This window comes from Balaenoptera borealis (assembly GCF_965194805.1).
Source record: "Balaenoptera borealis genome assembly, chromosome: 1".
Taxonomy (NCBI): domain Eukaryota; kingdom Metazoa; phylum Chordata; class Mammalia; order Artiodactyla; family Balaenopteridae; genus Balaenoptera; species Balaenoptera borealis.
The window spans coordinates 44,982,693-44,998,618 of NC_138860.1; the positions used below are offsets into that span (position 1 = coordinate 44,982,693).

Genomic DNA, 15,926 nt, shown 5'->3' on the forward strand with positions numbered 1-15,926 from the left:
AATAATTAGTATTAGTATTAATATTGATATTAGGAGAAGTACCAAGGACTTCAGAAGTAGTAATGTTTGTGTAGAGGAAAAGGAGGGTAAAGCAGTAATGAAGAAGCCTGAGACTCATTAGTGTAGCTAGAGGTAGAAATCATCTCAAAATTGAAGGGACAATCAATAACATCTAAGGTTGAAATAAAGCCAAGGAGAAGAAAAGACTGAGAGTGGCCCATTGGAGCAGGTGATAGGATAGTATATACTAATTAATTAATTCAACAGTAGGTTAACAAATTACCCTCATTTAGTCTAGTTAAGAATTTTTCAGATAAAATATCTCATTCACTTGACCCCCAAATTAGAATAACTTAAAGTACTAATCACTGTCTGAATTACTGAAGCTTTTGGAAAGCCTAATATAGGTATCGACTTGGTGATGAAATCTAACAATTATTTGTAATTTACAATGTTGTAATTCTTCAATTTCCGCATTCTAAAACAGATTTGAGGAAGTTATCTACTGATGTTGAACAATAGGTCAATGATGGAGAACCAAGCAGCAAAATTATTTTATTGCTTGTACTTCTTTGAAGGGCTAAAAATCATCAATTTGAACCATTGTTTCAGTTTTTTAAAGAACCCATTGATTCAGATTTTATGATTAAAATAGGAATGCATGAAAAACTTTTCCCATCCATGGCACCTGTAGAGAGGCATTGATTGTGACAGTTAAAGTGCATACTGACAATTCCAGTGTGACTTACTATAGTGCCATAAATGGCCAGGGAGCCGTTTCCAAGTTGCCGAATTCTGTGGCTAATTTCAATATCCATCCCTCTTCTGCTCCACTGGATAGTTGGGGCGGGATCACCTTTCACCTCACAATTCAGGATTGCATTACCACCAAGTGGTTCAATCCAGTTAGAAGGGTAATCACCTTTGAAGACTGGAGGTTCTGGGGAAATAACAAAAGATGAGTATAAGAAAAAGGAAGCTCCAATAATTTCTTTGTGATTTTGATCTATTTAAAAGATAATTTAGTGAAGAGGGGAAAAGCCACTTTGGAGCCCCATGAATCTTCCAGAATTAATTGCTCATGCTAATCAATGAGATAATTTTGTCCATTTCAATAACCTAAGTGGATGATTCCATTTTGTGCCAAATGATCTCTTTACATACTGCTTACCTACTTTTGAGTTGAATGTTCATAATTTTTTTTACATCATGAATTTGCATATCTGTGAAATGAGACTAAATGGATTAATAACCTGAAGTTATATTGTATTACTATACAATAAGGAGGCAAAACACGAACCATTCATCATAAATAAATTACAAATTAAAAATAGAACACTTTTATCTACCTTTCACATAAACAAATCCAATTGCCTTTACAAAACCAACGCTGTTCTCTGCAGTGCACACATAAGTACCCGAATCTTCTTTTGACATCCTTTCAATAACAAGTTCACTGTGTCCATTTACACTGTCAAAGTGGGCTGAAGGAAACAAGGTAGAAAGCAACATAAATGCCTCTCAGTAACCTAGGAAAATAATCACTACAGCTCAATATTTTTCAGGTTAGATTTATGAATTGGTCAGCAATTGAACCAAAGAGATCTCATTATGACATTGGAGGAGAGAGCCTTTTCCAGGGATTTCTTCCTGAGCTATTTGCTGTGTCTCTAGACACTTGTTTGAAGAATGAAAAACGGCAGAAGGAACAGGAGAAGAGAATGAAAACAAACATCTTTTAAAATTAATTTTCGATTTGAAGTATACCTTTCATCTCAAAGGGTTGCCTAAAGCTGGCTCACAGTCTCTCTGGGTTTCAAAAAATCTTTCATTCAGAAATATGACATTTTCCATTTCATTTCTCTCACACCACTTTTCCTCCCAAACAAGTTACATCAAAATATAATTCAACTGACCTGGTAGCTCAGAGGGGAAATCATGAAAATATATGCTAGTTAGGTAATAAATAATGACAACAAGATTAAATTTGTAATAATTTGAACTTCTCCATAAGTGATGATGATAGAAATATTTACAATACTTGGAATAGAGTATAAGATAAACGTTCTAATCCTAAAATAATCAATACTAAATAAGGTTTTGATTAGACCAGCCAATATCTAATTATGTTAAGTATGTTTACCTTGTATGTTCTCTCCCATTCAAATTATCCTTTAAAGTTTCATACTGCTGAATATTATGTGGAAAATTAAGCTTTAAAAATTTAAATAGCTAAGTTAGTACTACACCTTCAGAAAAGAGTACTGATTAAGTTTTTTAGAGTTTATTTTTCCTTAGTAAGGTATACTATTATTGTTAAGGTGATACAGTTGGTGAATTCTAGTGATTAACATAAATCTTTATAGCAGAGAAAACTCAAGCTTATTACTAATTTTCCAGCAAGGCATTTGTAAATGCAGTACTTCAGAACTCAATTTTGGGATGCAACAATTTCTCTTTACAGACAATATCTTTATGCTGGTCATAAAGTCTAACAAACAGAGACACTTGTCCTCCCAGGGATGAGGGCTCCTGGGCTTTAAAACAAAAATGGAGATTGGTTTTGAGTTCTCTATGGGTGTACTATTCACTTCTTAAGAATTAAATTACCAACCTGGGATAATATTGTTATTGAAGGTCCATGTTAACTTGGGCAATGGAATACCAGTTGCTTTACAGTTTAATCGTAGCTGTTCTCCTTTATTTAATGACACATCTCCAGGAAGTTCAGTAAAAGTGGGGAGAACATGCACAGTCAGGCTGACGGTGTGTGTGTCTTCACCTGCAGCATTCTTAGCAATGCAGGTATAGGTGCCAGAATCCTCTGGCTTAAAGAAAGAAAAATCATAGGGCTTAAAATTACATAATCTTACATTATACTACATATAATACATAAAATTGCATAGCTTGGTCCCCGAAGGAGCACTCTTCTTTAAAGACAGTTTAAATTTCCATCTTGTAGTCTGAACCATCTGGCTAGCTTTTAAATAACATAATTTAAAATGTATAAGAATTTAAACAAAAGCCCATACCTTATAGAACTATAGAATTTATAATAATAAGATCTCAGAAAACTTCAGATTATAAAGTTTATTAAACATCAACTGCTGTACTGCAATGTACAAATAAAGAGCAAATAGTCCCAAAGGCTGTTAGAATCTTGACAGCATAGTTGGCTCTCTGGGTAATGTGGCACCAAAGTCCACCAAAATTATCAAAGGAAATGGCAAGAGTAAGGGCAATAACACCTGCAATTCCAAAATTTCACTTGCTAAATCCAGCTCTTGGCACTGACTTTATTAGATGTATTGGCAGTATTTGACACAATTCTGGCTTCCTTCGTTTTAAAACCATGTCTCCACTTGGCTTCCAGGATACCCCATTCCCCTAGTTTCCTTCCTACTTCACTGGTTGCTCCTTTTCCATCTCCTTTTGCTGGCTTCCCCTCCACATTAATGTCTTTATGTTGGTATGTGAAAGGGCTCAGTCTTAGTCCTCTTTTCTTCTGTATCTGCACTCACCTCTTTGGTGATCTCATCCAGTCTTATGGCTTTAAATATCATCTATCTATTGATGAGTACCAGGATCTCCAGCCCAGATCTTTCTTCCAAATTCCAACTGCATTGAACTTTTCATTCCAACTCTCTGCTTAGATGTCTAAAAGACATCTCAAACTCATGTCCAAAACTGAACTCCCCATTTCCCCTTCTGGTTCTATCTGCAGCCTTCACACCATCTCAGTTGATGGTTACTTTGTTCTTCCAGTTGTTCATGCCTTTGTTCTCAGACATTTGAGTTATCCTTTATTCTTTTCTTTTTCAGACTCTACTTGCAATCTAGCTAGGAAATCCTAGCTTCAAAGTATGTGCAAAATCCAATCACTTCTCACCCCTTCTCTGCTAATGTTCAGCTTTTTAAAATTACTTTTTATTGGAGTATGGTTGCTTTACAATTCTGTATTAGCCTCAACTGCACAACAAAGTGAATCCGCCATATGCATACAGATATCCCCTCCCTTTTGGACTTCCCTCCCATTGAGGTTACCACAGTGCACTAGGTGAGTTCCCTGTGCTGTACAGCATGTTCCCATCAGTTGTCCATTTTACACATAGTATCTGGATAAAGAAGATGTGGTACATATATACAACGGAATATTACTCAGCCATAAAAAGGAATGAAATTGGGTCAGAGATGTGGATTGACCTAATGTTCAGCTTTGAGTCCTATAATCTCTCCTCTGCCTCCAGACCATCTTCCCAACTGGCCTTTTCTGTTTCTACCCTTGCCTCCCTACCATATATTCTCATGGAATAGGAGGAGGAGAAAGAGGAGCAGGGGGAAGGGGGATGAGGAGCCAATGCAATATTGCAAAAACATAAGGCAGACAACATTGTTCCCCTGCTCACAACCTGTAATGGATTCTGATTTTACTCAGAGTAAAATGCAAAACTGTTATGACCTACAAGACACTACATGTATCTGGCCTTCATTTTTCTCTGACTTCTTTCTCCCTCTTTTCATTCTTTTTCTTCTTTGCTTTCACTGGCCTCCTGTTTCTCAAATACATCAGACACGTTCCTACCTTACATTCTTGCGTTCTTTGCACCCACCTTAATTTCTTTGCCCCCCAAATCTGGGGGAGGAGCATCCCAGTTTTCTCTGCCTGGGATGCTCCTCTTCCAGATATTTGCTTAGCTAACTCACTTCCTTCAAATTTTGCTCAAAATGTCTCCTTCCCAAAGGACATTTACTCTGACTATGCTATTTAAAAATGTAACCTGTACTCCTCCAAATTCTGATCCCCTTTACCCTGCTCTTCTTTTATTTTTCATACCAGTTGTTTTCTTTTGGCAACTGGTATGAAACAATACATTGTTTATTTTTATTTGTTATTTTCTATCTCCCTCCTCTAGAAATAAACTCCACGAGCGCAAGGATCTTTGATTATTTTGTTCCCTGATGTATCTATTCCCAGTGCCTAAAATCAGTGTTGATCACAGAGAAGGTACTCAATAAATATTTGTTGAATTAATGACTGAATGCTTCTGACTGCGTTAAGGTCCATATTACAGACTTTTTCTTCTTTTTAAAAAGTTTAAGAATATATATATATATTTTTGCATTGAAGCATCAAAAAACTGATTGGAAATGCAGCATAAAGATTGTAATTACTCATTACAGATATAATCTAAATTTGGTTGGTTGTATACTAATTTTTTTAAGGGCAAACAGGAATAAATCATATTCCATGGAAAGGTCTCCCCACTCTGACACCACTTAGTTATTCTTAAAATTCCCAGGTTATAACAACTTAAGTTTAAAATCAAGGATTTTATGGAAGTAAAGCTTTTGAAAATCTGGATTGTACATATTATCCACAAATAGACTTCTTATCATTTGTGTCCTTCATCTAGCTTTTATAAGCTACCTTATTGTTGATATATTTCTTAATGTATCTGAGTCACTATCTCACTAAAAGTCTAAACTTTTCTTATTTAATTTCTTCAGGTCTAAGAGTGATTAAGGGGCCTAATTCAACATTCTTGAACCTGGGAGTAATCCCTACCAGAGATGTTTACCAGCTTAAACAAACAAGCAAACAAATGTATCCTTATTTTATCAATTCTAAAATTCATAGTTTTAACTTTTAATATCTCTGAATTTGGGATACAACTTAAAAATTGATGATCTTCTCTAGTTTACTTGACTATATATTTTTTTCTTAGTGGCACATAAAATATTGGTGCATCTTACAATTGATGGAAACTTAGATTTGAATAAATACAATTTCTACTAGCACATGAGACAGAGTTAGCCTATCACTAGAGCTATTTATCTGGTAATTCCAGGAGTCTGGCTAAAGGCTGAAATTATACTGTGAAGTGAATGTGATCAATTTTATCATTTTAATTTGTTCAAATTTAATTCTATGAAGACTTTGTAATGAAATTTAGGCACTTTGAAGGGTAATGAAAAGGAATAAGATAGGCACAAAAGCTCTGAATATGATTCACATTTTAATCATGTTTAATATTTAGTACCAAGTGTTGATACTCTCAAACTATGTGATAATTTTTTTAAAAGTCATGTGGTATACATAGATACAGATTCCTCTTCAAGTGGGCTCATACTGAAAAACTAAGATGCTTCCCATAGCTACAATTTTGCAAACTGGCGAAGTACCACCTAAGAATATTCAAAAACCCCAGCTTGCCCTGATCCCTAAGACTAAGAGTTATTTAAAAACCTGAAAAGAGCAAAAAGTCTGCTTTTTGTATTTGCTTAATAATACATCAGACATTCTTACATCTCTATTCTTCTAACCATCCTCATGCATTGTTACAAACATGGAATATAACAGAGGCTTAGAATTTTTCTTGATAAACACAGATTTCCACAAAAATAAAATAATTTTAGAAGGAGGCCACTTATGAGTTCTCACAATCTGCTAAATACTGTTCTCGGGGACATAAAATGAAATATGTGTAAAATTAATTTTTTGACCTGAATTTATAAGAGTACCTTCTTTCCTTTCATTATTAAAAAATACATTTCTGAGCTAAGTCACTAAATGTAAAAAGGTGAATTAATAATCTGGCTTAATGTATCTATTCGTGTCTATTAAACTTACCACAACATTTTCCAGAATGAGCTCCCCATAGGGTTCGACAGTGTGTTTTCCTAACAAGTTAGCCAAAAGAACATTGTCTTTTTTCCAGTTAATTGCTGGTGTGGGGATTCCATCAGCCACGCATGGAAGAACGGCTTGTGAATTCTCATTGACCGTGTAATGTACTTCTGTACTTTGAATTCTAGGTGGTACTATGAAGAGTTTAAAAATGATAGGTATTCAGGATGTTGAGTTCAATAATATCTTTATTCACACTGAAAATTAACACACAATAGACTTTCTTGAGGGTAACTTGCTAGAAATACTAACAAAATTTATCAAGCCATTTACTTGTTTGTTACTATGAAAGCAATCCATATTTTTGATGCTAGCAAGAATTCTAATGCATCTGTACTTGCTGAATATCAATTTCTGAAAAAATGACATAGAACTGGTGAGAAATATTTAGATTTTATTTGACTTCCTGACTTTTCCTTACTTGAGTTTCTTTTGCTTATTGCACTGAAGTAAAATAAACAAGAGCAACTAAAACCAAAAAATGCTTCTATAGTTGTAGAATTGCTAGATTTGTATCACAGAGATATTGTGAGGATAGACTAATAAAAGTCCCTAGTAAAAAACACTGTAAAATACTCACCCCATATTAAATATCAAAAAGTGCTAAAGAAAAAAATATTTATTGCAGTATTTCACATGTGTTACAACAAATGCAAGTAAAACCGGTGAAGACATTTAATTCAGTTTTTATACTGTCACAGAGAAATTTTTACGGTGATTTCATAATTCTGTGCAAATACTGCCGTTGCCTCAAATTTTTTTGAAATGGAATTTAGGCAATATAGAAAGGTCAATTGACTATTTCAGGGTACTAAGAAATACTTTAGTGAACTTGGAACTAAGATATTCACTTCTAAAAGAAAGGCTTAAAAAATATTAAGAATACTTGGCTCAAAAAGTAAAAATAGAGATTGGTTCAAGATGGTGGAGTAGAAGGACATGCTCTCACTCCCTCTTGCGAGAACACCAGAATCACAACTAACTGCTAAACAATCATCGACAGGAAGACACTGGAACTCACCAAAAAAGATACCCCACATGCAAAGACAAAGGAGAAGCCGCAATGAGATGGCAGGCAGGGTGCTATCACAATAAAATCAAATGTCATAACCACTGGGTGGGTGACTCACAAACTGGAGAACAACTTTACCACAGAAGTCCACCCACTGGAGTGAAGGTTCTGAGTCCCATGTCAGGCTTCCCAACCTGGGGGTCTGGCAACGGGAGGAGGAATTCCCAGAGAATCAGACTGTGAAGGCTAGCGAGATTTGATTGCAGGACTTCGACAGGACAGGGGGAAACAGAGACTCCACTCTTGGAGGGCACACACAAAGTAGTGTGTGCATCGGGATCCAGGGGAAGGAGCAGTGACCCCATAGGAAACTGAACCAGACCTACCTGCTAGTGTTGGAGGGTCTCCTGCAGAGGTGGGGGGCAGCTGTGGCTCACCAAGGGACAAGGACACTGGCAGCAGAAGTTCTGGGAAGTACTCCTTGGCGTAAGCCCTGCCAGAGTCCGCCATTAGCCCCACCAAAGAGCCCGGTAAGGCTCCAGTGTTGGGTCATCACAGACCAAACAACCAACAGGGAGGGAACCCAGCCTCACTCATCAGCAGACAAACAGATTAAAGTTTTATTGAGCTCTACCCACCACCAGTCCCCCCCATCAGGAAACTTCCACAAGCCTCTTAGATAGCCTCATCCACCAGAGGGCAGACAGCAGAAGCAAGAAGAACTACAATTCTGCAGCCTGTGGAACAAAAACCACATTCACAGAACGATAGACAAGATGAAAAGGCAGAGGGCTATACACCAGATGAAGGAACAAGATAAAACCCCAGAAAAACAACCAAATGAAGTGGAGATACGCAACCTTTCAGAAAAAGAATTCAGAATAATGATAGTGAAGATGATCCAGGACCTCGGAAAAACAATGGAGGCAAAGATCAAGAAGATGCAAGAAATGTTTAACAAAGACCTAGAAGAATTAAAGAACAAACAAACAGAGATGAACAATACAATAACTGAAATGAAAACTACACTAGAAGGAATCGATAGCAGAATAACTGAGGCAGAAGAACGGATAAGTGACCTGGAAGGCAGAATGGTGGAATTCACTGCTGCGGAACAGACTATAGAAAAAAGAACGAAAAGAAATGAAGACAGCCTAAGGAACCTCTGGGACAACATGAAACGCAAAACATTCACATTATAGGGGTCCCAAAAGGAGAAGAGAGAGAGAAAGGACCCGAGAAAATATTTGAAGAGATTATAGTTGAAAACTTCCCTAACATGGGAAAGGAAATAGCCACCCAAGCCCAGGAAGTGCAGAGAGTGCCATATAGGATAAACCCAAGGAGAAACATGCTGAGACACATAGTAATCAAACTGGCAAAAATTAAAGACAAAGAAGAATTATTGAAAGCAGCAAGGGAAAAATGACAAATAACATACAAGGGAACTCCCATAAGGTTAACAGCTGATTTCTCAGGAGAAACTCTACAAGCCGGAAGGGAGTGGCATGATATACTTACAGTGATGAAAGGGAAGAACCAGAACCAAGATTACTCTACCCGGCAAGGATCTCATTCAGATTCGATGGAGAAATCAAAAGCTTTACAGACAAGCAAGAGCTAAGAGAATTCAGCACCACCAAACCAGCTCTACAACAAATGCTAAAGGAACTTCTCTCAGTGGGAAACACAAGAGAAGAAAAGGACCTACAAAACCAAATGGAAAACAATTAAGATAATAGTAATAGGAACATACATATTGATAATTTCCTTAAATGTGAATGGATTAAATGCTCCAACCAAAAGACACAGGCTTGCTGAATGGATACAAAAACAAGACCCATATATATGCTGTCTACAAGAGACCCACTTCAACCTAGGGACATATACAGACTGAAAGTGAGGGGATGGAAAAAGATATTCCATGCAACTGGGAATGAAAAGAAAGCTGGAGTAGCAATACTCATATCAGATAAAATAGACTTTAAAATAAAGAACATTACAAGAGAGAAGGAAGGACACTATGTAATGATCAAGGGATCAATCCAAGAAGAAGATATAACAATTATAAATATATATACACCCAACATAGGAGCACCTCAATACATAAGGCAACTGCAAACAGCTCTAAAAGAGGAAATCAACAGTAACACAATAATAGTGGGGGGCTTTAACACCTCATTTACACCAATGGACAGATCATCCAAACAGAAAATTAATAAGGAAACACAAGCTTTAAATGACACAATAGACCAGATAGATTTAATTGATATTCATAGGACTTTCCATCCAAAAACAGTAGATTACACTTTCTTCTCAAGTGCGCATGGAATATTCTCCAGGATAGATCACATCTTGGGTCACAAATAAAGCCTCAGTAAATTTAAGAAAACTGAAATCGTATCAAGCATCTTTTCTGACCACAACGCTATGAGATTAGAAATCACTTACAGGGAAAAAAACGTAAAAAACACAAACACATGGAGGCTAAAAATATGCTACTAAGTAACCATGAGATCACTGAAGAAATCAACGAGGAAATCAAAAAATACCTAGAGACAAATGACAGTGAAAGCACGATGATCCAAAACCTATGGGATGCAGCAAAAGCAGTTCTAAGAGGGAAGTTTATAGCTATACAAGCCTACCTCAAGAAACAAGAAACATCTCAAATAAATAGTCTAACCTTACACCTAAAGGGACTAGAGAAAGAAGAACAAACAAAACCCAAAGTTAGCAGAAGGAAAGAAATCATCAAGATCAGAGCAGAAATAAATGAAATAGAAACAAAGAAAACAATAGCAAAGTTCAATAAAACTAAAAGCTGGTTCTTTGAGAAGATAAACAAAATTGATAAGCTATTAGCCAGACTCATCAAGAAAAAGAGGGAGAGGACTCAAATCAATAAAATTAGAAACGAAAAAGGAGAAGTTACAACAGACACCGCAGAAATACAAAGCATCCTAAGAGACTACTACAAGCAACTCTATGACAATAAAATAGACAACCTGGAAGAAATGGACAAATTCTAAGAAAGGTATAACCTTCCAAGACTGAACCAGGAAGAATTAGAAAATATGAACAGACCAATCACAAGTAATGAAATAGAAACTATGATTAAAAATCTTCCAACAAACAAAAGTCAAGGACCAGATGGCTTCACAGGTGAATTCTGTCAAACATTTAGAGAAGAGCTAACACCCATCCTTCTCAAACTCTTCCAAAAAATTGCAGAGGAAGGAACACTCCCAAACTCATTCTATGAGGCCACATTCACCCTGATACCAAAACTAGACAAAGATACTACAAAAAAAGAATTTTACAGACTAATATCACTGATGAATATAGATGCAAAAATCCTCAACAAAATACTAGCAAACAGAATCCAACAACACATTAAAAGGATCATACACCATGATCAAGTGAGATTATCCAAGAGATGCAGGGATTCTTCAATATATGCAAATCAATCAATGTGATACACCATATTAACAAATTGAAGAAGAAAAACCATATGATCATCTCAATAGATGCAGAAAAAGCTTTTGATAAAATTCAACACCCATTTATGATAAAAACTCTCAAGAAAGTGGGCATAGAGGGAACCTACTTCAACATAATAAAGGCCATATATGACAAACCCAAAGCAAACATCATTCTCAATGGTGATAAACTGAAAACATTTTATCTAAGATCAGGAAAAAGACAAGGATGTCCACTCTCACCACTTTTATTCAACATAGTTTTGGATAGCCACAGCAATCAGAGAAGAAAAAGAAATAAAAGTAATACAAATTGGAAAAGAAGTAAAACTGTCACTGTTTGCAGATGACATAATACTATACATAGAGAATCCTAAAGATGCCACCAGAAATCTACTAGAGCTAATCAATGAATTTGGTAAACTTGCAGGATACAAAATTAATGCACAGAAATCTATTGCATTCCTATTCACTAATGATGACAAATCTGAAAGAGAAATTAAGGAAACACTCCCATTTACTATTGCAACAAAAAGAATAAAATACCTAGGAATAAACCTACCTAGGCAGACAAAAGACCTGTATGCAGAAAACTATAAGACACTGATGAAAGAAAGTAAAGATGATACCAACAGATGGAGAGATATACCATGTTCTTGGATTTTGGAAGAATCAATATTGTGAAAATGACTATATTACCCAAAGCAATCTACAGATTCAATGCAATCCCTATCAAATTACCAATGGCATTTTTTACAGAACTAGAACAAAAAATCTTAAGATTTGTATGGAGACACAAAAGATCCCGAATAGCCAAAGCTGTCCTGAGGGAAAAAAATGGAGCTTGAGGATTTAGACTCCCTTATTTCAGACTATACTACAAAGCTACAGTAATCAAGACAGTATGGTACTGGCACAAAAACAGAAATATAGATCAATGGAACAGGATAGAAAGCCCAGAAATAAACCCACGCACCTATGGTCAACTAACCTATCCCAAAGGAGGCAAGGAGATACAATGGAGAACAGACAGTCCCTTCAATAAGTGATGCTGGGAAAACTGGACAGTTACATGCAAAAGAATGAAATTAGAACACTCCTTAACACCATACACAAAAATAAACTCAAAATGGATTAGAGACTTAATTGTAACACCGGGCAGTATAAAACTCTTAGAGGAAAACATAGGAAGAACACTCTTTGACATAAATCACAGCAAGATCTTTTTTGATCCACCTCCTAGAGTAATGGAAATAAAAACAAAAATAAACAAATGGGACCTAATGAAACTTAAAAGCTTTTGCACGGCAACGGAAACCATAAACAAGACGAAAAGACAACCCTCAGAATGGGAAAAATATTTGTAAATGAATTTTCAGACAAAGGATTAATCTCCAAAATATATAAACAGCTTATGCAGTTCAATATTAAAAAAACAAAAAACCCAATCCAAAAATGGGCAGACGACCTGAATAGACACTTCTCCGAAGACATACAGATGGCCAAGAAGCACATGAAAAGCTGCTCAACATCACTAATTACTAGAGAAATGCAAATTAAAACTACAATGAGGCCATGGCTTGGAGTTAAAGAGCAGAACTCCTGACTACCATTCTGTGACCGATCAAGAGACTAACGGTTAAAAACCTCAGCAGGCCTTGTTCACGACATGCAGAAAAAAAAGTGCTGCAGTTCAGATACCTCTGGAATTTTTCCACAGTGTCACAGGTTTCTAATACTTGAAGCCCTACATTTCTAAGAATATATTTCTTGCTCAGTTGTTTCAGGCAAGCCCAAGACTTTGTAATTTTTAAAGGGCCCAAGATTTTTTTTTTCAATAACAGACCAGCTTCTTTTTCCTGCAGTTACAGATGTAATTTCCTTTTTGTTGTCAAACATAAGGTACCAAATATGATGCAATAAATTGTTTTGGAAAAAAAAAAAAAAAACTACAATGAGGGATCACCTCACACCAGTTAGAATGGGCATCATCAGAAAATCTACAAACAACAAATGCTGGAGAGGGTGTGGAGAAAAGGGAACCCTCTTGCACTGTTGGTGGGAATGTAAATTGATACAGCCACTATGGAGAACAGTATGGAGGTTCCTTAAAGAACTAAAAATAGAATTACCATATGATCCAGCAATCCCACTACTGGGCATATACACAGAGAAAACCATAATTCAAAAAGACACATGCACCCCAATGTTCACTGCAGCACTATTTACAATAGCCAGGTCATGGAAGCAACTTAAGTGCCCATCAACAGATGAATGGATAAAGAAGATGTGGTATATATATACAATGGACTATTACTCAGCCATAAAAAGGAACAAAATTGGGTCATTTGTAGAGACATGGATGCATCTAGAGACTGTCATACAGAATGAAGTAAGAAAGAGAAAAACAAATATCGTATATTGACGCATATATGTGGAACCTAGAAAATGGTACTGATGAACCAGTTTGCAGAGCAGAAACTGAGACACAGAAGTAGAGCAAAAACATATGGACACCAAGGGGGGAAAGCCGCAGGGGTGTGGGGGTGGTGGTGTTATGAATTGGGAGATTGGGATTGACATGTATACACTGATGTGTATAAAATGGATGACTAATAAGAAAAAAAAAAAGTAAAAATACACTCCCGTCCCAAAACAATAAATTTTGGAATTATTCAAATACATTGCTGAGAAATGGATCAATCTTAATGACATTTTTTAGAACAATTGGTTTCAGCAAAAATTATTTTTTTATGATTATATTAGTAAATATACAAAGACTATGTGAATGATTATATGCATAAACAATAGATAATATGGAAAAGCCAAAAATCTATTTTGCTGAATGGTATGTCATAAATATTCATTTTTCATTAATGTATGCTTTATTTTTAGTATCCCCTTTATCCTGGTTTCCTTGGGGTTTATATTTCAACTTTTCTAATGGTTACAAAGTTGCAGTATTAGTACATTTACTTAAATTCATTCTTTTTCAAAATGAAAATTTTAAGGTTGTGACTTTATATTTCATTATAGTTTTGGCCACACACCATACATTTTGATATGTGGTGTCCTTATTTTTATTATTTTCTAAATAATCTGAAAATAAAACCATATTCTTTGACCTACTTGTTGACTAGAATGGTATTTTTTAATTTGGCTGGGGTTGGGATTTTGGCATTAAAAGTTCATTACACATTTCTAGCTTTATTGTGTTGTGGGCAGGAATTGTGGCCTATACTTTTAAATTATTATTAACAATTTCTTTGTTGTTTAGTATATGGTCAATTTTTGTAAATTGTCTACAAACACTTGAAAGAAGGAATATTATTTACTTGAAACTAAAGGACTAATGTGTATTAATAGGTTCAATTATATTAACTGAAAGCAGGTATAAAACTGTAGAAAATTCAAATACACCTGAAAGATAAAAAACAGCTTTCACAAATTTTTTAAAAAGGAAAAAGTAGAAACTCATCATTAAAACAAGAGTTACCTCTGAAAATAGTAGTTGGAAACAGTTTAATTCACTTATTGTTTCTTACCACTGATATTAATAGGTATTCTACCTTTAGTCTTAAAAGTATACAATTAAAAAAAGTAACAAAATAACAACTAAAATATTTCACTGCTGATCTTTAGATATTTTGTTAGTTGTCTGAATGCAAAGGAAAATATGGTATTTTTTCTATTATTCAAATATACCTGTAAATATTTTGCTACATACTTTAAAATAATGAATCAAATAGATCTCCAATTCTCATTAGATTCACATTACATTTATAATGTAGGTCACATGGTGATTAGTTGTGAGCCAAGATGACTTGCAACTTGAAAAGTAAAGCAGAAGAGTAACAAAACAAATGGACTCCTCATAAGCCAAATTAAAGATCCCAATAATCACAATATGAGGGGATTGGCAACACATTAGTTATCCTGGCTTTAGTGATAAAACCTCTCTTTCTCACACACATATGTGCACACACAAATAAACATAGCCTACCAAAAACATATTTGAGGGGCAAGTGTTCCTACATACCACATGCACACACACACTCCACTCTGGATTACTGTTCTACATTGTTTGGATTTTCATCGTATTTTCTTCCTGGTGGTTTTTGTTTCTTTGCCATGGTAATGTAGCACACTGAAATGATTTATGCTAAACAACCTACCATGGACAGTGAGCTTGGTGCTCGTGCTGCTTGATCCGGCCACGTTAGCTGCTGTGCACGTGTACTGGCCAGCGTCACCAGGCTGAGCAAATGCTATTTGCAGAGCTCCAGAGCTGAGGATGCGCTGGCGGATTGATTCCATAATTACGTGCCCATCTTTATGCCACGTAATGTCAGGTGGTGGGAGGCCATCTGCCTCACAGGGTAGCATGATGGGCTTATCCACAGCAATGATATATTCCTTAGGATGGGAGCTAATGACTGGAGGAACTAAAAGATACAAGGTTTGAATGTTATCTTAAAAGCAGGAATGTACCATTTACACACTACAGTATCACTCTAGCAAAGTGAAGTCACATTGACAAGAAACAAAGCCCTGACTTTACCATATCATCACCAAAGGATTGCTATAGCTTGTTTGCATTGGAAAAGAAAATTCATTGAACCCATTGTAGAAAATTATTCTCTATCTAGTTAACAAATATAAATGATAATCAATTTTAAATAAGGATATAAACATGTACTCGTGAGGGATTTCATGTCTAGAAAACTTAGACTGTGTTGACAGA

At 35.7% G+C, this 15,926-nt stretch overlaps 1 protein-coding gene across 8 annotated transcripts in view; it reads right to left on the reverse strand.

Moving 5' to 3' along the window:
* HMCN1 (hemicentin 1) overlaps nt 1-15,926 on the reverse strand; it is a 510,534-nt gene that overhangs the window by 75,453 nt on the left and 419,155 nt on the right. For all 8 annotated transcript variants that reach the window (XR_014247210.1, XM_082401086.1, XM_082401087.1 and 5 more), the window contains 5 exons: nt 15,358-15,627; nt 6,632-6,822; nt 2,615-2,828; nt 1,350-1,484; nt 750-940 (listed from right to left, as the gene is read on the reverse strand). Coding sequence is in view for 7 of the 8 variants with exons in the window: in XM_082401086.1 (XP_082257212.1) it covers nt 750-940; nt 1,350-1,484; nt 2,615-2,828; nt 6,632-6,822; nt 15,358-15,627 (1,001 nt within the window). In the remaining variant the exon portion in view is untranslated. The remainder of the gene's footprint in view (nt 1-749; nt 941-1,349; nt 1,485-2,614; nt 2,829-6,631; nt 6,823-15,357; nt 15,628-15,926) is intronic.